The 23966-nt window shown below is 44.1% G+C and overlaps 1 protein-coding gene and 2 pseudogenes across 1 annotated transcript; all 3 read left to right on the top strand.

Annotated features, from left to right (window-relative positions):
* Positions 1 to 867: 867 nt before the first annotated feature.
* LOC147883420 (uncharacterized) lies at positions 868 to 1737 on the top strand. The gene has a single exon (XM_087399489.1). It carries the CDS (start codon positions 868 to 870, stop codon positions 1735 to 1737), a length of 870 nt encoding a protein of 289 aa, XP_087255615.1.
* A 425-nt stretch (positions 1738 to 2162) lies between these two features.
* Positions 2163 to 3619, top strand: LOC147883419 (uncharacterized; annotated as a pseudogene).
* Positions 3620 to 3717: 98 nt separating this feature from the next.
* On the top strand, positions 3718 to 4851 carry LOC147883418 (uncharacterized; annotated as a pseudogene).
* Positions 4852 to 23966: the final 19115 nt, after the last annotated feature.

Genomic DNA, 23966 nt, shown 5'->3' with positions numbered 1-23966 from the left:
AAGGATGAAATATTTGCAGCTGATTAGTTTGTGAGAGACCTCCAGAGAGCTTACAGCCAAGTCCGGACAGCAATCGAAACGTCTCAAAAGAGAAACATAAAAGAGCTGCAGATAAGCATAGAAGATAGCTAGATCTCAAGGAAGGGGATTGGGTACTTTTAAAGTTCGACAAAGCTAGGATCCGTAAGTTCAAAGGCAAATAGAAAGTGTATGCAAAGTTATCTCCCATATATTATGGCCCTTTCAGGGTTACAGAAAGAATAAATGAGGTTGCATATAGGTTGGCATTGCTAGAGCATTGGAGGATTCACAATGCATTCCATGTGAGTCTTCTAAAGAATATCAGAGGATCCACCAAAAGTGGATGAGCTGGAGGACGTCCACCAGCAGCTAGGGCAGATTGTGTATCATACTATACGCAAAGGCCCTCAGGGCAAGGAGTTTTATAGGTATCTTGTAAAATTCAAGAATTATACGGCATTAGATGCCAAGTGGATGGATGAAGACATGTTGTCCGATCATCCATAGCTTTTGGAAGTTTACAATGAAATTGTGGATGGATGGGCTCTTGGATAAAAAATTGCCTCCGTCCTTGGAGAAACAGATGATGGCAGCCAGCTATTTAGTGGAAAAGCTTGGTGCTAAACTTACATTGAGTGAGAAGTTTGTCACAACTCTTTTAACCTCAGATGTGAAGACATGGTCTAAAGCTAACTTTAAAAAGGACATCAAAGATGAAGGCTTTTCCTTGATAATAGAGCACCTCATGAAGCCCCCCTCAGATCCATCATCTGCATCTATGCACAATAAGATCATGTCTACAGCCTTGGCCTTGTATGGGATGGACTATTGGATGTGATAGGAACCATGGTAAAGCAAGACATACACGCACTCATTGGTAGCAAGATGGAGAGATCGCTCAGGAACGAGGCTACAAAAAAGGATTTTTCCAGCTTGCTACAAGCAATGAAGCAGCAGGTGTCAATCTCGACACAGTCTCAGGAGGGCAGGTTGAGAGTGAGATTGAAAGGCTTCTCGAATAAAGGTTTCTCCAAATTTTCTACATGGATCCCATGGGGTAGTTCATCATCTACTAGGATGACTCTAAACTATGACATTGAAGAGATTAAAAAAGAAATGGTCACATGGACAGCTGTTGAGTTGATAGCAGATAAGAGAGACTTGGACCAACTAATGAATGACCAAACATCAAGTCATGTAGTGGTTCCTTCCTGCAGCAAGCCATTGGAGTTAGCGGTTCTTGACCCAAGCCAGGAGGTTCTTAGCAAGGTAGTGCTACTCAAGGGAGGACAAGTGTTACAGTTTGTGGTAGCTAAAGATAAGTCAGACTTGCACATTTATCTATGCCCAAGGCTCAGAGTTTCTCTAATTGGGAGAAATCCTATGAGGCAATATAAGAGGGGTTTTGATTTGTTGGTGTATGATGAGGCCTCAAGGTTCATGGCCATGTATGATCGGGGCCTTAGTTCACTCAAGGCCTTCCACCTTGACAAGTCTTTTCAGTGTATGGACTGGACAGGCATTGAAATTCAGCTATCACAGTTTGCAGGAAGCAAAGAGCTTGTGTGGATGGAGTTTGTTCCTAGCAAAGACCTAGTTCTTACTGATTGGAAACGGCATTTTAAAGTGATATCCTCCATGTGCAAGCAAAGCAGTAGAAAGTCTTGCCTTCTTAATCACTTGGCTGGTTCTTTGCTGGATGTAGCAGGAGCCTAGGTGCACAGATGGGGTGTGGATGACTGCCATTTGTGAACCTGATTGCATGTATGCATTGCTATATTTTGAAGGCCTGGGAAGTTTTGAGTGACGTGAGCAGAAGGACATGCTCCTTTCCATCCTGAATGCTGCTATCAGCAATGTGACCATATTCAACAAGAAGGTAGCTTGCTCTATTCCCTTGCTTTCTTCCATGGTCTGATTACTATATGCACACTGTAACAAGGAGTTACTGTGCACACTTTAACAAGGATTCACTTCTAAGGCACTGAAAAACAATTGATTTCCCCATTTTGAAGTGCATGTCCTTTCCTCATGTCTTCATGTCTATCTATTGGGTGTGCACATTCGCGGTGAAGGTAGGTGAGGCCATGGGCTACTGATCGGGCGATCTTGAGGTGGGATTTCTAGTCCGAAGGAGCTATATGTCCATCAAGGGTGTTGATGCTTCGGATGTGGAGGATCTCAAGGTTGAGTTTTGTGAAAAGATCCACCAGATGTGCAACAAGTTCAAGGAGAACTTCCTTACCACTATGTATGGGGGGGAGGTAGAGATTGCAGCAATGCCCCCCTTCCAACGCCCTGAGTTTCATGACAGCATTTCTGACATTGGAGAAACGATTGAAAAACTATTTCCCACACACAATACTGGCTGCAGCTTTATGCTAGACTTGAAGCTAGTGGTTGCCCAAATAAGTGCAAGAGATTGGGCTCCTATAGATTCAAAGCGAATAGCCATGAGGCTCAGCGTGATCAGAGTGCATCTAGAAAGTGCTCTTAGGCTTGGCAACTGCTTGGATGGAATGGCGCTTGTGAACTTTGATAGTCAGGAGGAGTTGAAAGATGAGCCCATACATGTAGCAGCAGGTCAGCAGACTCTAACAATTACGGATGCGGGTCTGGAGCCTGCAGCAGAATCGAATGAGGCCGTGGGAGTTATACTGAACCCCTTAAAGGAGGCATTTGCCAGAGTTTTCCAACACAAAGGAACTGATGAGAGTTGGTTATCATCATATGTAAGCTTCCTAGCTGGTGTGGTTGAGATGAGGAGAAATAGGGTGCTTGCATGGTTACAAGTCAATACTTAAGATTTTTCAAAAGATAGTGATCTCCAGAAGCTACAACTGGAAATGCTTGCCTGACTATCTGAGATGAAAAACAAGCTTGTCCTCTGTTCTTGCAAATGCGAGAGTTGCTTTTTGAAATGCATCCTAGAGAAAGGGCATACCTCTGATCACTCTTGCCTAGGACGCCACAGTTGCAGAGAAGAATGCACCTTTTGTGTTGAGGAATATAAAGAGCAAATGTTTGACCAGCTTGATCATGGCTGGATGGTACTCACATGCAATGACCCTGCTGGGCATGGTGATTGCAAGCGCCGAAAGCACACCTGTGGCAAACCTTGTGTACTCTCTGCAAAGGCGTCCAATTGCAGTAAGACTTGCTCCTTAAGGGTCCACCATGAAGGTGACCATCGTTGCAATTCTCGACATCACATATGTGGCATGAAGTGTGGACTACCCTCTTGCAACAATGATTGTGTGTTTCCCTTGGAGTGGGGTGACCATGAAAGGCATGCCTGCCATGAAAAATTCTGCCCTATGTAGTGCTGTATGTAGGGGTCAGGGTGTGCCATGTGCAAACAGACACGCAGCTTCCATATCAAAAGGGGGAATTTTGACTATGAATATGTGTCAACACAATCCAAACAATGTAAAGCCTGCTGCATATACTGATTCGTCCATTGGAAAGGTGCCATGGCGGCCCTCATACCAACAAGAATGCAGTGCATTTCTATGATGTGAGGAATGGCCTTGCAGTGCATCATGCACATCTCAGCCTTGCTGGACTCTGCGTGCATATTTCCGATCGTGTATGTTGATGTCTTCTTCTTTAGACACAAACTTCATCTTAGTTGCCATGCACCATCTTATGTAAACCTCCATGCTCAAAAGGAAGCTAACAGTAGTAATCACAAGCATGACAAGAGGACATACTCATTTGGTGCCATGTCCAGGTGAAACTGGAGGGTGTTGCAAACAGAAGTTGTTCAATGGAGCTAGGCACATGGCAACCAGCTCGAAATGCTCTGGGCTGGGAAGGGATGTGCTCCTTGATGAGTTGACCCACAAGGCATACTGGCATTACATCCGATTTCTGGACCCATGTGAAGAAGCAGAACAAGCCTTGATGGTCATGTCTGCAGGTTTGACGAGCATTTGGCGTAGGGATCTTCAACTGGCGCAGGGAGGTCTTATTGTACAGAGAAGCTCTGGCATGCCCATGCCAAGAAGGGGGGCATGCAGTTGGGAGGATCAAGCAGTGGGTATGTGATGGAGGATGGACATCACTTTGCTTGTGATCACTGGAAGCACGCTCCGCACAATGTAATTTTTGTGATTGACAAGTTAGGCTCCATGGACAGCAGGGACTATGGTCACCCCTGCATTTATGACAGTATGTTCTCTCTCTTGGGTTTGTACTTTCTCATTCTTTTGAGAGGTCCCCATCTCTCTTTCCCGTTGCTTGATGGTGTATATCCCTGAGCTTGTCAAAATTCGTGAACAATGGGCATGCTAACAGGTTAGGCTGCGTGTACGAGGCTATGGTGTAGTTCATCAAGATCCGCTTGTACGCGATAAGCCTACAGGCCGTGAAGCACATGTCATCATTGGTTCTCTTTGATTACATAGTGGTTGTGGCCACAAAGCTGCAGGAGCTGATGGAGGCCACTGTGGATGGGCTACTGAGGTATGGAGCTTCAGGGGGCATGACCTACTCGGCAGGGTTGCAGAGGGTGGAGGAGGTACTCGCGGAATCCATGCGAGGTGCGGAGATGGTGAACAAGAACTTGGTGGTGGTGTTTTTGAGCGACGGGGCAACAATGGCAGTGTGGATCCTGTGTACTTGGTGGGGTGGATGAAGCAACAGGACGTGAGGCTGGTGGTGTACACCATCATGTTGGGCAATGACCCTTTCAAACACATCCTGCAAACCATGGCCCAGGCAGGTGATGGCTCATTCTAGACGAGCTTGGATGAGGTGTAGCTTGCCAATGGCTTCGAGGACTTGGCCAAGAGCCTTGAGCCCAATTTTGTTATCACCTCTTCCTAGTGCCCGATTTTGCATCTTGCATTGAGGCCCTGTTTTAATTTGCTAAGATATCTGCTTGAGCCAATACCTAAGTGCTAATTTTGGTTTTCTATATACATATCTGCTTCTACTTAAGTGCTTATTACATTATGGGTATATTATGCTCAAAAAATCGTAGCGGGTTGACTCGATCGCAGGACCGAAGACACCGGTATTTTTTATTTTGTGCATAGAAAATTCACATGCCAAAAAATAAAATTTGCTTTTCTGAAAAATATTAAGGGGGGGGGAGATGATGCTTGCGCATTATAGAAAACAAAAATGGAAAGTAGCACAATGCAAGCTAGTGTCGCTACGCAATATGGATCCCTTTCGTCGCACAAGACATCAAAGGTATAAAATAGCGAATTTGGGGTGGTGTGTCATCGTTATCATTGGGAGGCTATAGTACGGCAGCCTTTTTTCCTGTACGACGATCGGGGTTGTGTGGACACACAAAAGGCATATCGACACTGGAGCTTGGAGTGTCTACTGCGGCCTTTAGCACCAGACTAGCATCATTGGAGCTGATAGGACTAGGAACATCGATAGGTGAGGCGATGCGCGTAGTAATGGGGGATCTGGTTGGATTGATGTCAAAGTAATGAGGAGTGGCTCGCTAGGTACCTCGCAAGTGCAAGTCCAATCGTGGTTGTGTGGTGGGGATGTCAAAAGCAAAGAAAATACTGCCCACATCTGAAAGTGTGACTGTCGTGGGTGTCACCATGGTGCACCACAAGGAATATGTATGGGAGTAGTCCATGCCTCGTCCTTGATAGAGGGTCACCCATGAGGTAGAGGGGTAGTACTTCTCGGTGCGAAGCATGTGAACAATGCACCTGTCGAGTATTGCGACCAATCGGGAGCTTGTTCTTCGAATACATGAACACCCATTCAAATATGTTCGAGCTTGTTAAGCAAACACGACTCCGGATGTCCTCTGCATTGTATTTTGCATACATGTCCATGTTGATGTTGATGTCCTCTGGTTCAATGTTTTTGTAAGTGGTTTGGAAGTGAGGTTTGCTGTAGTCCTTCATGTAGTACCCAAACGTTCCGTGGAAGTGTGAGTTCTTTTGCTTCAAGCTCTTGCATATAATCACCCCGCAATTGGCCATTGTACCAACCTCTGTACCTTTGGATGAGTTTGTTGACACCTTGGATGTTGCGTGCGGTTATGTGGCAAACCATCTGTAAATGGAGGTGAAACAGTGTGCCCCCCCTCTTGGAAGAACAAAGGCTAGCATGGCATGCCTCATGCAAGAATTTGCCCACATCGTTGAGCATAACGATGTCGATGTCTGCACCACCCACCCCTATTGTGACGTTGACCTCGAAAACTTTGGTCGCTCTTGCTTTTGAGGTTGTTGCTTTTTTGGGTCTGCCTCTTGGTCTTTTGATGCCTCTCAAGATGGAAAACATGTGTTATTCGACTGGTTGTGTGGGGGTACATATTCGAGCCTTACACAAGCGCGGGGACCCAATAGATTCGGGGGGGGAGGCGGGGGGCCCGTTGCGAGCCCGTTGCATTGATCCATAGCGCAAATTAACCCAGGGGGGAGCCATAGCATTGTTCGTAGTGCAAATTCAGATGGGGGGGGGGGAGTCGTAGCATTGATCCATGGCACAGATCGAGGGGGGGGGGGAGAGAATCATAGTGTTGGAGTACATAACAAAGTTGGAGCGTTGGCATAGGAAAAGTTGGTGAATCCAGCATTGTTCGGAGCATTGGAGTGTTGTAGCATTGCAAGCAGGTGGCATTCGATGACACTCACAACACACCAAAATCACGACACAGTTGAAGTCACTCACATTTTGGAAGGTTCATCGGTGCGCTCCTTCATTTGTGATTCGGGAGGAGAACGACGCTGAGTACCCTCTGACAGTGCCTGGGTTGCTTTGACCTTCGTTGGCAATGCTTCGCATGCCTCTGGCACTTGTTCCTCCAATGCATCTACTTCACATGTCAAGTCCTTCTCGAACACGAGCTATCGACGAGTAGCCACATGACCTTTTGCCTTCGCAGCTCGTGCCATCACTTTTTCCCGCATCATGAACTAGTACCCACCACAGAGTTCTTCACGCGTGATAATGTAGAGTATGCATGTCTTGAGCTTTTGGACACGATACACACAAATATGTTGGCTTGGGTAAGATACGCAGTCGCTACCTTAAACCTTCGACATACGTTGCATTCACAACCTACAATGACCACCTCAATACTTTCATTGCAACCTTTTACCTTACATTAATTCTTTCTCGGGGGAGGGCGACTAAACTAATACTAATGCCTTTATATATATTTTATGTTGCAGACATATTTGGTCTTCCCATCTACTATTCAAACGGACATTTTCCCAACTAATGCCTGCATGGCAGTTGGAAGCTCTAAGAAGTGGCAAGCACTTTGCATGCAACATAAATGCAGCCCAAATGAAGTATGCATTTTAAAGAGCTATCATGTATCATAGGCGCATACATTTTTTTCAATAATGAAGTATGCATGCACGTGCATACGCGTACACACACACAACAATAAATTTGATTAGTAAATGTATCTCATACACACAGACACTTATTTCTTTACACACAAACACACACACACACACACACACACACACACACACATGAATACTTCCCTAACTATGAATTATTCTTTTATGTACCCCCTTGAAATCTTTCCTTTATACTTTCTTTTTAACCACCCCACATACCAAGCCCACTTATTGTCCCATACCTCCTCTAATCCCTTATTAACCCATGCACTCATTCGCTCCTTACTCCACTTATGCCTTAAACTTCACTTTTAGCTAAATTTTTTTTTAAATTATCTAAGAATCCATATGGTTGTCTATATTCCTAGGTAAAGTGATAACAAGCCCAGGAAAACAGGCATTACCTTTCTACCCAAATGTAACTATGATGTTCTAATACCTAGTTTATTTGGATGGTGGCAGGTAAGTGGACACAACCTCAGAACGTGGGCTGCTTGAGGATTCGACATCTTTTTTCAATATTATGTTTGTCAAACTCAATATTATTAAAAATTCTTAATTTGATCAAAATTTTTGCAAACTCTAGTTACATTTTTCAACTTAGATGTCTCAAACATTTTTTCCTTATATGTTTTCCTTTTTGAACTTTTTATCCAATTGATGGAATTAATTGTATGGCTCAATTATTGATGGGAATTTTTAATCTAAACACACACACACATTGCCATCTTTTGGCATAACATTTAACAAGTCAAAAAGATCGTGGCATGTCACGATCAAATATTAACTCTCTCTATGTAGCCAGTTCCAACAAAAGTGTTTTTTGGGACTTTTAATGAGTCATGAGGCTATAAGAAAAAAGGAAAAAAAAAGGGATAAAAGCATTAAACCATGTAAAATTCAGGTCATATATCAATTAGCACATGACCTTTATTTGTGACAAAATCACTCAAACACAAATGCTTGCTTATTGATAAATAGCATATTCTTAACCGTTGCTTATTGGTTAAGAAATAAGAATTTATGCAAAAGGGTTTAATTTGCAAGTGACCCTTAAATTTTCAGGTGTAGGAATAGGAAAACGCAATGTGGCCCTACCTTCCATGTTCTTTGATGTGAGGTGCTGCCCATGTGGCAGCCGGCTACTTGCCCTTTCATCTTAATTAACTGCGTATTGTTCAAGGCTATATACCCCATTGCTGCGGGCTTTGACAGGACATTATCAGGTGCACTAGTTACTAGCTTAGCAACAGACACACATAACAAAATAGGTATTGACCTTTGAGAAGATCCCGCTAGCTAAATCTGCATCTGTTCTGCTTTGGGACTTTCCTCCATTTCCACGTCACATTCTGAGATCACCATCTTAGCCATCCGACAATCCTTGTTTTGTGGGACAATCTTTCCACTGATGAGGTTGAAGGCATCCAAAACACAAGCCTTCTGTCCTCGCTTTTTCTCTTTGCTCTGGGTTGAAAGAAGACTTTGACCAATCCCGAGCTACCATTGGTGTTACTTTTCTTTTCATTCCAATGGTGTTACTTGGTTTAGGAGTCTCAACAGACTTCGCTTGGTTGGCTTGACCACTAGGCCTTTGCTAATCCACTTCTTCTTAAACCCAGTTTTCTTCGGGTACTCATACCGAGTCCCACCTGCACAAACCCACTTGGTTTGTTCCCTTTGGCATCTTCATAGTTCAAGGCTATGGCAATTGCTTCATCTAGTGTGTTCGCATACTTAGCCCGAACTTCCACCTTGATCCGATCATTCAGTCCAAAGAGAAAATCTTTTACCTGGATTGACTGAGGTAGAGGTTCATACACTCTCTCTGAACTTATCAGTGTATTCCGCCACTGATAAATTTCTCTGACGTAGGTTTTGATACTGATCCCAAGCTTGAGATGCTTCATCAGGACGTAATAAATTCTCTTTTAAACCCCTCCCAAGTAGTGGATGCCACTCCATCTTTCTACTGTTTTATCCACCACCTATCTGCTGCCTCATTGAATATATGGGTGGCCTCGCGGATTTTCTTCATATCATTCCTGATTTCACAAATGGTGAAGGCCTCGTCCCATTTGTGTAACCAGGTCTCTATGATATCGGAACTACGGTTAGACATCTGACTAGAATACTTTTCTGGCCTATAATTGGCAATATTAGGCACCTTAGCCCTCCTAGGCTCAACTGTATGAACACTGGTTTCAAGCTCCATTGGAGATTTACCTTTCTCTTCACGAGATGGTCTAGCAGACATACTATGAACCATTTTCCTGAGCTTGGATTGTCCTACATTTGCTTTGTAACTGTTGCGCTAAAATCTATTGCAAGGCATCCTCCAATAATGCAATTCTACCAGATAGTGCGGGGTTGGTCGGACTCCCGACTCTACGGGATCCACCCTAGAAGCTACTTCTTCTACTTCCATTTAGGTCGATGGGGGTGTGTGTGTGTGTATTTTGTTTTGTTTTTTTTTGTTTTTGTTTTTTTTAAATACCTGAAATCGAAAGTCCAACTCCCGAAATTACAGCTAACCAGAAAGTCCAACTCTCGAAATTACAGCTAACCAGACATATATCAAACTGCAAACCAAAACTGCTTTTCCCTATGCTAGGGAAACTCCTACAATCTCAGAAACCTCAAACCCTTTCCAAATCCATAATTCCAAAAGCATGATCTCGCTCCCAATCCAGCTCACACACCTTGAAACTTTAGAAAACTAACCACAAAATAAAACAAAGGGAAAAAGGAAATCAAAAGTCCCATGGTATCTCCACATGATCAACACATGCCAGACTGGTCTCATGGATGGTGCATCATATGCTAATGTAGGATCGATTGAAACACAGAGAGAGCGCAGGTAGTAAAGAGTCGCATGAGTCTTCGCCGTCACGTCAAAACTAGGATGATGAAAAATGGGAGTACAAGGTACTTGTACCTAGACCTAGGACTAAGTGTCCTAGGTGTCACATAGGACTAAGTGTCCTATGTGGCCTAAAAGGCACTAACACTACAAGTGCCTACATTTATGCCTACAAGGCACATACCATGGCCTATAGGGCATCACTATAACCACCAGAAGATGGCTTACAAACCCCCCTCCATGGGATGGGCTGAAGTACTTTGGAAACGTCTCAGAATACCTGGTATTTTCCGGTCATGGTAGCACATGTTCATCTAAAAGGATATAGCCACCTATGAATGTATAAGGGATGTCAGATCATGTTACAAAGGGAACCAAGTGTAAAACTTGTCAGAAGACTTCGAACTTGGGACGAGGAAGTGCCTTTGTAAACATATTTGCTATGTTGTCCTCTATGGGAAGATAGGACAACTCTATGTCTCTTGCTGACAACCGCTCCTGAACATAATGATAGTGAACTTCAATATGCTTGGTACGCACATGAAATACTGGGTTACGCGTAATGGCCAAAGCACTCTGGTTGTCAGTGTAGACAATAGTGGAGGATGTCTGGCAAATACCAAGATCTGTAAGTAACTGTCGAAGCCAAACACACTCTACTGTAGCGGTGAAAGCTACCCTGTACTCAGCCTCACAGCTAGATGTGGCAACTATTGGTTGCTTCTTGCTAAGCCAAGAGATACATGAATTGCAAGCGAAAAACAATTGCCAGTATGTGACACTCTAGTGTCGGAACATCCTGCCCAATCACTATCCGTGTAAGCATGCATGGTAAGTGAACCCTGATCACCATAGAAGAGGGCTAAATCCTGAGTGCTTCTGAGATATTTGAAGACTCTCTTCACTGCCTGCCAATGCTATGAATTGGGCATGTGCATGAATCTATTGAGCTGAGATACTGCATATTGTAAGTCAGCTCCGGTGTGACATAAATAAATAAGGCATCCAACAGTCTGTTGACAAAGAGTGATATCACATGGTGGGCTCCCATCATGAGCTGAGAATTTGAAGCCAGGGTCCACTGGAGTAGAGATTGGCTTGCAATCCTCAAATTGAAAATGATCAAGGAGCTATCCAATATACTTGGACTGAGACATCATGATACCCCCCTCAACATGAGCAAACTGAATACCCAAATAATAATGGAGCTGTCCCATGTCTAACATTTCAAAAACCTGTTGCAAATCAGCTTTGAAAGCTACAATTTGCTGAGTTTCTAGGCCCGTGATAAGCATATCATCCACACAAAAAATTAGCACTAAAAAATCAGATCCACTCCCACGGACATAAAGAGTGGGTTCTGTAAGACTATTCTGAAAACCAAGGGATAGTAAATGTCCATGAATTTTGGCATACCATGCCCTGGGTGCCTGCTTCAAACCATAAAGGGCTTTTCTAAGCCGGCATACCTTATTTTTAGAATTAACAACCTCAAAGCTAGGAGGTTGTGTGACGTAGACTTCTTCTTGCAGATCCCCATGAAGAAAAGTAGCCTCGATGTTGATGCACTTGCCAATGATGATGGGCTACAATGGCAATGACACATCTAATGGTAGTAATCCTGGATGTGGGCTCCCATGCACCACTCTCATGTAACTACGCGGGAACCAGCTAACTCTACTTGTAAGCCCTCGATATGAGAAGAAGGCATTTGAGTAGCTTGGTTATCCGGTAGGTCCTAGTTTGGACACTAGATGGGGGCCATGTGTGGCCTGATGGCTGGATGGAGTTGGCACACAGTGAACTAGGCTACATGCAAGTGCGGGAAGGCATCCCATGACTGACTGCACTGAGGGTAGATGGAGCATTTCCTAGGGCATTCCACTCTCGGGTTGCGGGGCCCGTTTGGAGCCCCAGATGATCCCAGATGGCTGTGGGCCAAGCGGAGACCGTAGGTTAGTTGCTCTATTTTGCGCACCGGTTCTATCTTGTGGTCGGTGGCCTATTTCGGGACCGACCCTCAGTCGACTGTTTAGGGCGGATTGGGTCGGTCACCCAATTGGGTCTAACCGACTACGACTGGTGGCTTTATAAGAGCAAGCCCATGAAGCCCATTTCATCACTGGCTATAGCAACCTTGATTCCTTAGAATTCAGTCTCCGTCTTCTACTGTTTCCAGCTCGCCATCAAAGCTTCTTTCACAGGAGCGCACGGCTAGGAGGCAGTGCCATCTATTGTATCAGTTCTATAGTAATCAAAATTTTGATTCTCCATACTATCTGTTTCTCTCTTGCGTACGAGATCCTGTTATCTATTGAGCACAGACGTATTGTTTTCTTACAAATGCCTCCTCAAAGTCAATGCCTTGTTGTTGGGCATACCCTTTTGCAACAACACGGGCTTTGTATCGATCTATACTGCCATCAGATTTCCTTTTTAATTTGTAGACCACCGAGTACCAATGGCATGCTTGCTGAGAGGGAGATCTACTAATTCCCATGTGTCATTTTCAACAATGGATTGTAACTCGGCTCTCATTGCATCCATCCACTCTTTGATGTGAAAAGCATCTTTATGGCACATAGGCTCTTCATTGCAAGCTATAGCAAGGAGTGCAAACTCAAGAAAGTGACCATGTTGTCTATTCCCTGATCTTGTCTGGGCAGCAAAAGGCTGATCTTGTTTGCTGTCCCTCAATGTATCAAGAAGCCATTTGGGAACTTGCCTTTGCTGTCTATTGACAACCCTTTCTTCAATCACTGCATCATGTATAATGGGATCATTTTGTGCAGGAAGAGAAATCTACAAATCAGCATGGGGGACTGGCTGATCATTGCTTGTTGGAGGGCCTGTAAGAGGCTCATGTTGCTAGTCAAAGTCCTCTTCTAAGGATGGCAGAGGTAACTAAGATTCAAAGGCATCAAATATGTCAACTTCTGACTTAGCTTTGCAGTCCACAAGAGGAGAAGCCGAATGTTCAGCAAAGATGACATCTCTACTAACAATAATCTTCCCAGTATTTGGTTGATATAACCGATACCCTTTGCTCTCTTGGCTGTAACCAATAAATATGCATTTGATTGCCTTGTCATCAAGCTTATGTCTCAGCTGAGATGGTACATGAACATATGCAAGAGACCCAAAAACTTTCATGTGTGAAAGTGAAGGCTTCCTGCCTTTCCATGCTTCATAAGGTGTAACAGTCTTCAATGCCCATGTAGGTGATCTATTCAGCACATAATTGGCATACATCACTGCATCAAGCCAAAATTTATTGGGCAAAGACTTGGCCTTAAGCATGCATCTGGCCATCTCCATTGTGGACCTATTTTTCCTTTCAGAAACAGGATTTTGCTGAGGAGTGTAAGGAGTAGTGCATGAGTGAATAATGCCCCTTGAAGAAAGAAATGCATCAAACTCCTTTGACATATACTCTCCCCCCCATCCTGTGTTGAGGGTGACAAGCTTGCATCCTGATTCATTCTCAACCATATTCAGCTACCTCTAAAAGCATAAGAAAACTTCAGATTTGGCTTTTAAAGGATATATCCAGCAATATCTTGTGAAATGATACAATGAGAGTCATGAAATACTTATACCCCCCAATGGCATTTGTCCTCATTGGGTCACAGACATCACTGTGTCCTAGCTGCAATTTCCTTTGTAAGAGTTTTGGACAATTCTTTTGAAAAGGAAACCGATGCATCTTACCCAAAAGATAGCCCTCACATACATGTTTGGAAACGGTGTGAGTTTGAGGTACATCATTTGCCATCTACTATGAATGTAGCTTTGCAAGAGCTCTATAATTGAGATGACCCATTCTCTCATGCCAAAGCTAAGTTTCAACAAGCTGTGAATCTGAAATAGCCAATGCTTCAATATAAAGTGCAGCTGAGTGATGATCAAGGTGATAAAGTCCCTTTTGCAAAGTGCCAGTGAGAACTATGGCATTGTCATCACGAAGATCATATACTAGGCATTTGTAGCCATCAAAAATCACTCTGAAACCTGAAGTAGCAATTGTTGAAATTGAGATCAAGTTGATTTAAATTCCAAGCACAAAGAGAACATTTGTCAAAGTGACAAGATGGCTTGAAATGGATGTGAGCTGCACATCTCCAACTCCTTTTACAGCATATGAAGCATTATTAGCACATGTAACACTCCCCCCTCGAGGTGCATCAGCAGCTAAAGAATTAAACAACTGTCTGCAAGATGTGACATACTTGGAAGCACCACTAGCAAAGTACCAGGAAAGTAGTTTGATGAGCACATCATACACATGCTTAATACAATGTAGGATAGTGTGACTATCATTGCAATATGCTAGGTTAACTTGGAGTTGATGTAATTGCCCTAAACCAGCCCGGTGGTTGAAATTGTTGTCTCTACGTTATCTATTTCCATGGCTACAAATAGATGCGCATCTACAATGAATCAAGGATATTGCTCTCAAGGGTACATGTGATTCCATCCTTGACCAATATTTTACCTTGTGCGGATTTCTTAGCCTATGAATTATAGTAAAGTTGAACTTTTGAAGTAACAACATCCCCTCTTCCTGTCACCCCTTCCTCTCTCCCTCTCCCTTCTTCCCTCCTTCTCCCTTCCTTCATCCCTGTCTCTCTCTCCCTTCTAACTCCTAAAGTTACTCATTTTTCATACCTCCCTCTACTTGGGACTGCATTAGTAGACAGGGACAATACAAGTACCTTGTAATTGAGCATAACGTTCTTCATTGCAACTTCCTTCCAAGCAATGAAAGAACTCAACCTAGGTAAAGGAAGTGCCAAGGCTAGATGGGGAGAATACGAGCATCTCATAATTGAGCATAACTTTATTCATTGTAGATTCCTTCAAGGCATTGGAAGATCAACCTAGGTAAAGGAAGCACACATTATAGCCACTATGAGCTCAAGAGATGCTCTGAGTGTCTTGGAGCTGCAAGAGCTAAGAATAGCTACTAAACCTACTCTCAACTCAAAGAATCTCGTGAGCCAGAGTGCATATGTGTGCTTCCTTTACCTAGGTTGAGTTTTTTCACTACCTTCAGTAATGCACTTTAGTAAAGGCTAGAAGATGACATTCAGTAATGCACGTTATATAAAGGGTCCATTACCCTAAAAGTAATAAAAATAAAGGGTCCATTACTCTAAAATTAAAAATAATAAAAGGAAATTTCTCTCCCCCACTCTCTTCCCCTTGCATCTTCCTCTCTCCCTTCCTTTCTCTCCCCCTCGCCCTTTCCTTCTCTCCTGTCCTCTCTCCCTCCCTCTCTCTTTCTTTTCTCTCTTCCTCCCTTCCTCTCCCTATCTTTATGAACACACACGCACTCTCTTTCTATCTCTCTTCCTCCGTTCCTCTCCCTACCTTTATGAACTCTCTCTCTCTCTCTCTCTCTATGTGTGTGTGTGTGTGTGTGTGCATGTGTGCACGTGTGTGTGTAGTCTCCATGGTGATTCATGTGTTGTGGGGACCTTGAAGGAATGCCGATGGAGCCTCCACTCCAAGCTACTCCTTCTGAGAGCAAAGCAAAGCACGAGCCGTATGCATGTGTCACTCAAGCGGCGGCTCTCGGATTGTTGCAATGTGTTTCCACAAGAGAAAGAGGGAAGGCGAGAGGGAAGAAGAGAGGGAGAGGAGGCAAGGGAGGGGAGAAGGGAGGGGGAAGGAGGAGGGAAGGGGAGAGTGAAGGGGGATGGAGTGGCAAACAAGAGAACACCCAAAGAGGGGAGAAGGGAGGGGGAAGGAGGAGGGAAGGGGAGAGTGAAGGGGGATGGAGTGGCAAACAAGAGAACACCCAAAGACACTCTTGAAAGAAAAGACAGAGCTTGTATTCCAAACTTATACATACAACAATGAAGACCAAAGTCAACCATTTAGCCTTTATACAAGTCACCCTTTTTCTTAGACCACTCTCTCTCATATTTCTTTTGTTACAACCACTTGGGCCCATATGGCGCCAAGGCATTCTCTCAACTTCCTCTCATCTTCAAATCTGCTCTTGTGTTATCCTTGCCAATTTGGATGGTTCCGACACATTCCTTTGTCCTAAGCCATTTGAGGCTCAAAACCCAGAGGATGAGGTCAATGTTGAGCCATTTGTGGCACAAAACCCATATGGCCGGATCCGTCACTATGGTCCATGGCTATGGCTGTTAACATGCCCTCCTTTGTGTTGTTGAGCCACCCTTGCATTAGCCACGGTAGAGTAGGTGGGTGGAGCGAGATGTCTGGAAGAATGCATAGTAGTCTAATTGGCGGAGGGTGATCCATGTGAAGTATGAGCGGAACTTCTAAAAGTGGGTGGCATGCATGTCCTCGAAGGTGAGAATGTGATGACAATGGAGGTTGCGAACTCAAAGGTCGAGGGCTGATGTTGGGGTTGAAGAAAATTTGGTTGTTGAGATTATGGAGCTTGTCATCAATCAGCCGACTGTGGGCAAGGAGATCACAAAGAAGCAACAAGATGAGGCGGTTGAAATGGACTGCTTCAATGATTGTGGGGTCGAGAATAAAGTCGTAGGTGTCATTGAATGATTGGAGGTGATAGCAAAATCCCTCTTGAGTCATTTCCTTGTTGGGAAAATTGTACTTCGAGAAGTTGTAAAGAATATTGGAGTCCTTTTATTGGAGCTCCCATAAGTGGCCCAGGTCCATAGTAGTCCCACGGGGATGTAAAGAGGGTGTATCTATTGGTCATGTGTGTGCTATGTAGAAGCACCAAATTTGCTCCTTCTTTAAAAAAGGAATTCGCTAATGGGGTTAAAGGAAGCCGGCATCAGAGTTGATGATGTGAATTGACGCATCAAGAGCAAGGTGGTACCTGCCACGTGTGCACTTTGGATAGGTCCACCACTAGTCATTGAAGGACTGGGCAATGAATTGAGTGAAGGGATGAACTTCCATGATTTCGTAGAGGTGGAGGTGAGATCCTTCAAGCTGAGTCTTCTAGTGATGCATTAGGGCACTATTGGGGGCAGTCTCGAAAGGATTGCAGATCACGTTACCATTGGACATCTTCAAGTGGGGATGAGGGGGGTGCTGAAGGGACATCATCGTCATCCATAGGCATAGGTTCCTCCTTAGCAGCCCTTGCGGGCGATTGATCGAAGAGCCCATAGCACTTGGTTATACAAAAGCGCTGTTGTGCACAGAGAATGGCAGGGGGGGTTGTGGTGGAGAAGGGGGGTGGGGGTGGAGAGAGGGGGGGGGTGAAGGGGGAGGGGAGAGAGGGGGTGTGGGTGGAGAGAGGGGGGGGGGTGGAGCGGGGGGTGGTGGTCATGGAGAGGGGGGTGGTGGTGGTGGAAGCGGGGGGGGAACGAAGAGAGAGGGGGTGGTGTGGTGGAGGAGGGGAGGGGGGTGTTGAGGGGGTGGTGGAGGGAGGGCAAGGGGGTGGAAGGGTGGTGGTGGTGGAAACTTGATGGACAAAAAACTTTGACGGATTGTTGAGGATTGTTGAGGGCGAATGGATGGTGGGTGGTTGGTTATGTTATCGCTATGAGAAGGGCTAGAAATGACTCACCAATGAGGATAGGAGTAGGGTGGTGGTCGATGGAGAGGGAGGAGGGTCTTGTGTAGGGCTCAGAATGGGTAAGAGGATGGATGCTAGATGTGGAAGAAGGATAATGAGGGGGTGGAGTGGGTTTTTATAGGAATGGGTTTAGGGTTAGGGTTAAACCCTAAACTCTTCCCGAGCCATAACTTTTCATGGTTAGCTCAAATCGCTCTTCTATAAAAAGGTGAAATGTTCAAAATTGCAAGCTTAACGCATTGGTGACCATTACATAGCCTAATTTGTTCTTGATCATGGAGGTCAAGGGTTGAGGGACTAAGGGTTTCGGGGGAGCATAGTAGTGGGAGAGCAAGAAGGTGTAAGAGCAAAAGGGAGGAGGAGGAGGAGGAGGGAGGAGAAGGGAGGAGAAGAAGGGGGTAGGAGGAGGAGGACGAGGGAGGAGGAGGAGGAGGAGGAGGAGTTGGGTTGCAAGGTTAGAGAAGAGGGGAGAGTTGTAAGGTTGGAGGAGAGGGGAGGAGTTGCAAGGTTAGGACATGCTTTTGGATGTGGAGTGCAAGGAATCATGGACACTTGGAGAGAACAATTGCTTGGAATACCAAAGTAGAACTCAACACAATGCCCCTAAGAGTGGGGGATTTATTCCATTATGGGGTATTTATACAAGTTGGAGAGCTTCTCTCTCTGCATGTAGGAATTGTAAGACATTCTCTCTCTACATGTAGAACTTGCATATAGAAGTTGCATGTAGGAGTTGCAATTTTCATGTAGGAATTGCATGTAGAACCTGCATGTAGGAGTTGCATGTAGGACTTTCATGTAGGACTTACATGCACAAAGTGCATGTAGGAATCATATGTAGAACTTGCATGTAGAACATGCATGTAGGAGTTGCATGTTGGAGATGAATGTTAAGGATTCCTAAGAGAGATTATTCCTAGACTTATGCAAGTACAAGCAGAGCTTTGTCGCTACTCTACACACACATTCTGTACTACCTAAGTCCATGTTGGCACAGAGACAACATACATCTATGAGTTTTTGGATCTCCTCCCTCACTATAAGCACATATTTGGGATTCATAGTGTAGGGAAGCTGGTGCACTAGCTTGGCATCATCTAGCATGGGTATCACATGCTGCACGACTTCAGCGGGCACACCCTTCATATCTGTGTACTTCCAAGCAATACAGTGGTTGTACTCTTGAAGGAGGGCAATTAAAGCACTCTCCTTGTTTGGGGTGAGGATATCTATTATGAATACTAGTTGTGGGTCCTCCCCTTTCAACACTAGGTTTACCTTCTTAACAGAGAGAGCTATCTAGGAGTTCTAGGGGTCATAGGGGGCTACAAGTTTTGTGAACAATCCAAGGTTGGGGATTGGAGAGCTAGTCTCTTGCGCAACTTTGAGGGGTAAGGATTGAAGAGGAGGGACAAGGGACGAGAACGAGGAAGGAGGGAGGAAGAAGGAGGAGGAGGAGAAGGAGGGAGGGGGAGGAAGGAGGAGGAGGAGGAGGGGGAGGGAGGAAAAGAAGGGAGAGGGAGGAGGAGGAGGAGGAGAAAGAGGAGGAAGAGAGGGGTAGGAGGAGGAGGAGGAGGAGGGAAAAGGAGGAGGAGGAGGGAAAAGTAGGAGGGAGGAGGAGGAGGAGAAGGGAGGAAGGAGGAGGAGGAGGGAGTGCAAGGGTAAGGGCATGCTAGAACATAATAGTGTAAGAGAGCATGGACACAATGGATGGAGAGCAATCACATGACACATACCCCTCATCACAAAAAGAGTAAAATGCATCAAAAACTCACAAAAGAAACATGCAGTATTGGCACATGGCACTCTTAGCGCATGGAACTCATCCTTGGCAAGGAGAAAGTACAAGATTGGTGTCAACGCATATCCTTGCTGCTGCTGACCAATTATGTAAAAACTACAAGATTGGGCTCAACAAATATCCTTGCTACTGACCAATTATGTATCCATGACATATAATGGCAAAAGATACATTACCCATCTATTGGTTGTTATGATTGGGTTTGCAATATAGCAAAAGGAAGCCTCTGCACCCCTCTCAACACAAGATATAGAAGACTTAGAAAAATTGATATTATCGCCAGAATGGGAACTAGATCCTCCATCTACTCTCAATGTAGATGACATGGATGGACGACAATCCAAACAAATTCCAGGGAATGACAATGTGGAACTCTACCAAAGAATCTTGCAACTGAGTTCAGAATTATTATTGCAATAGAAGGACTCAAGGGAAGAAATCCAAGAGGGAACCATGCCACACAATGAGTGAGCCAAATAGTGTGCCTCTTTAAGAATGACAAGTCAACAACATTGACGACTCTATTGCTTTAGAGACACAACTGCAAAATGTCCCTGGTGACACTCTACAATAGACTACCATTCAGGAAAAGGATCATGATTCTGCATGGTCATATGGGAACAAACCATATGACCAATACAAGCAAGGCAATAGCACATTCTAGATTGTATAACATCATAGTCAGCAATTACAACAATGGTCATACTTATTTGCTAGCATGGCATCAAATTAGCAACAAAGAGAAATGAAAAAATGGATGATCCCATCACTCCAAATCAAGTTGCAAAGTGTCGAGACTAAAATTCATAAACTCAACGAAAGCATGGTAGAGAAAATTTAGCAATAGCCCCTTGTACGAAATGCTCTAGTAGTAGAAAGTAGGAAGGATGCCTTGCAAGCAACAATTTTTCTCAAGGAAAAACACCTACAGCTATTTGATGCCTTGAGAAAAAAGAAAGAGGTTGAGTTACCCTCTCCCAAATGCAAGTCTCTTGTGATTATCTAAAAAAATAACTGGTATACTTAACAAAAGCCTGCTACTTAAAGAGGATCAGATTGATGCCACAATAGACATAAACAATGAGTTGCAACACAGCTTGAAAGAAGGTAAGCATCAAATTCAAGCACTAGAGAAGGAATGCATAGCATCAAGGGAGACACTTGTGAATGCCAAAGCAGAACTAGATGATCAAGAACAAGAGATACTCCAACTCTGCATGCTTAATGATCAATTGTCGGGGCAACCAAAAGCAACTCAACAATTCAATAGTCTAAAGCTTGCATACACCTCAACACTAGGTAAGTATAAATGTGCATAGAGTTGCAAAATCAAAAGGCAATAATTTCCAAGATGGAACTTCAACTATTAAGTCAAGCTGATGATGATGCAGAGGAGTCAGCACAAGATCTATTACTACAGGGCATCACCACATTATACCAAGAGCTTGTTGCAGTCCTTCTGTAAGAGGATCACCTTGAAGAAGAATACTTATTCAATGGGCACTTGCAAATCAAGATGTTACATGCAGTATTTGGTCTTGATTGGACCAAGCCAGTAAGCATAAAGCCTCTCTGAGAGCTATGCTAGTAGATGGATGAAGAGAGAGACATGTGTTCTATCTCTCAGTGCATGCAAATCTCATACAGTTAAAGCCTAGTGCAATACTTCTATATGAGTGCTTGTTGGGAAGTCCCCCTCTTTGAGTAGTATCCAAACTCCTACCCTTATTGCAACAATTCCTTGGGATAGGAGGATGGGACCTCTTCGGAATTTCAATGAATATTTGCCAAGCACAAATCACTCCAGACATAAGCAACAAATTGGAGCCTCAACCTGCTTGGTGTAGACCAAAGCTACTTAAAGAAAAGTACCCCTTGAATACTTACAAGATCCATCTTCCTTTCGAATGAATCCCACATTTGATGCGGTATCATGTCATCATCGCTACCAATGGGATCCAATCATCATGATCCAAATAAGGTAGATGCTCCTCGCAATTGGCCGCTAATCAATAAAAACTCCAAGATCAAATGGACAAGCCAAGAAACACTCATCAGATCCTTGGACAAACATGCATCACATATGCAAGGTAGTTATGATAAAACACTCAAGGAGAGTGCAAAATATAGTGAAGATTCAGCAATAATCCTAGAGGTGTCCCTCACCATTGATGACCATTTACCCAACCTCAGTTTCAACCCAAATCAACAGATAGGTGCTCAAACAACCAGTTGCCTCTTTCAAAGAGCCATATCTCTTCAAGGGCGGTATGTGTGAAGAAATGGTTGACACTCGCATCTTAAAAACTAAGCAAACAATCTACGATGTTCATGGATTACAAGGAAAAGATCAACAACAAGCTCAATCCATCTATCATTGATGCCATCTTTACCATACTCATTGGGTAAAAACTACTGCAGCAACACATCATCTATAGACTCAACCATAAACCAAGGATGGGTAGTCAAATTGGTTCGAGGGAGTTGTTAACCCTATGGCAACAAGGGCCATAAGTGTAGTCTAGAGAAACAACGATGAGATCATTGTGTATGTAGAGTAGTGGCAACACTCTGCTTGTAATATCTTGAGCTTGAAAGATGGTATGATGAATCTTTAAGAATCAGGATAGCCAAAATCCTCTCTAGAAAAGATTCAATCATACTTGCAAAATCAAGATCTAGAGAGAGAAATACTAAATCTAGAGAGAGAAACACTAAAAGCCTACACTTTTGGAGGTCCCCCAACTTTGTGTAGAGAACCAAAAGGTCCCGAGTCTTGTCCAAAAGTTCTCCTAAGAAAGAGGTCCCACCCCGGAGGTACCTATGGATTGTATAGAGTCCAACATGGATACATATTTCTTGATGGAATGAAGGTCCCACTCTTTGGGGTTCAGTGTTCAAGCTCACTATTGTGTTGATGTGATTGACATCCCAATGCATCCATGCTCTCTTACACTATTGTGTTCTAGCATGCCCTTACCCTTGCACTCCTCCTCCTCCTCCTCCTCCTCCTCCTCCTTCCTCCCTCTCGCTTCTCCTCCTCGTCCTTTTTCCTCCCTCCTCCCTCCTTCTCCTTCTGTGCCCCTCCTCTTCAACCCTTACCCCTTAAAGTCACAAAGGAGACTAGCTCTCCAACCTTGGATTCCTCCTCTTGCGCCTCCTCCTCCCTCCCCCTCTCTCCCTCCCCCTCCTCCTTCTTCTTCTTCCTCCCTCCTCCCTCCTTCTCCTCCCTTGTCCCTCCTCTTCAATACCCCTCGAAGTCACAACAGAGAATATCTCTCCACTCCTCAACCCTGCAACCCCCTCTAAACCCTAGAACTCCTAGATAGCTCTCTCAACCATGTCTTCTTTCAAACCCTGCAACCTCCTTCTAAACCCTTGAACTCACGTGGAGGTGAGAGCCTCCATCCATAGTTGTGATCAAGCCCACTTTCTCACCCATGCATGCATGAGATCTTCTTTACATGCTTTAGCCTTAGCTTAGTTTCTCTAGAAAACCCATCTCTTTGAGATCCTTCTTCAATGTTGATTTCAACCTATCTAGATTTCATGAGGCATCCTATTCATCACTCGCCGCCTCTATCTTTTTCTTGGTTTTTCTTCTTGGCAAGTTTTCTCTTTTCTGATGCAACAACTTGCTTCAATAGTTCTTTACTTATCTTGGTCGGATTGACTATTTTTGGGGACCTAAGGTCAATTTGAGTACAACCCATAGTCAACCATGTGCACAATGACTTGTCATCTAGTAGTGCACTGAGTTGATTAATCAAAACTCGCATTTTGGGCACAAAATCCTGAATAGACTCATGCCCCTTCTGCTTCGAGTCATAATGCTTGGTGCGGATGTCTTCCTTATTGATCTCCTGCTCTTTTTAAGAAAAGCTTCGGACATTTATTGCCAATCTTTGAAGTAACCAATTGGGAATTGATTAGACGAGCATTGCACCACCTTGGTTAGTGTATAAGGGAATATTCTTGTGATAAGCTCGTGGAAAACTCTGCAACAAGCGGCTATGTGGATCTTCATCTTCAGTTCCCTACTTGCAAAAAACTCTCTATGGATCTTCGCCATTAATGTGATAAAGTCATAGAAAACTTTGTATGGATCTTCAACTTCGATTCCCTTGAATTTTTAAAGATTGACCTTGGTTGGAGTAGATGGTCTTACCTTGATAGTTGCCAACTTGAGACCCTTGGGTCGCTCATCACTAGCATAGTCATCCTTATGATGTGCATCCCTGTGTCGGCATTCAACTATGTGGACATGTTAGTGATGAGTCCTCCAATAAGTGGTGGTCTGCGCACTCATCTTCAATCCTTTGAGACCTTTGGACCTCCCAAACTTAATTGTTGTTGTCGTACATGGCCACACCCTAGTATCAACACATAGGACTTCAGGTC

Source organism: Dipteris shenzhenensis, chromosome 28 (assembly GCF_047967505.1).
Source record: "Dipteris shenzhenensis isolate YYH24624 ecotype China chromosome 28, Dip_SZ_1.0, whole genome shotgun sequence".
Taxonomy (NCBI): domain Eukaryota; kingdom Viridiplantae; phylum Streptophyta; class Polypodiopsida; order Gleicheniales; family Dipteridaceae; genus Dipteris; species Dipteris shenzhenensis.
The sequence above is the reverse complement of the archived record's forward strand: the minus strand, read 5'-3'. Positions and strand labels throughout refer to the sequence as shown.

Coding starts and splice junctions, on each gene's coding strand:
- LOC147883420 (XM_087399489.1), top strand. CDS start 868: ATGGTAAAGCAAGACATACACGCACTCATTGGTAGCAAGATGGAGAGA.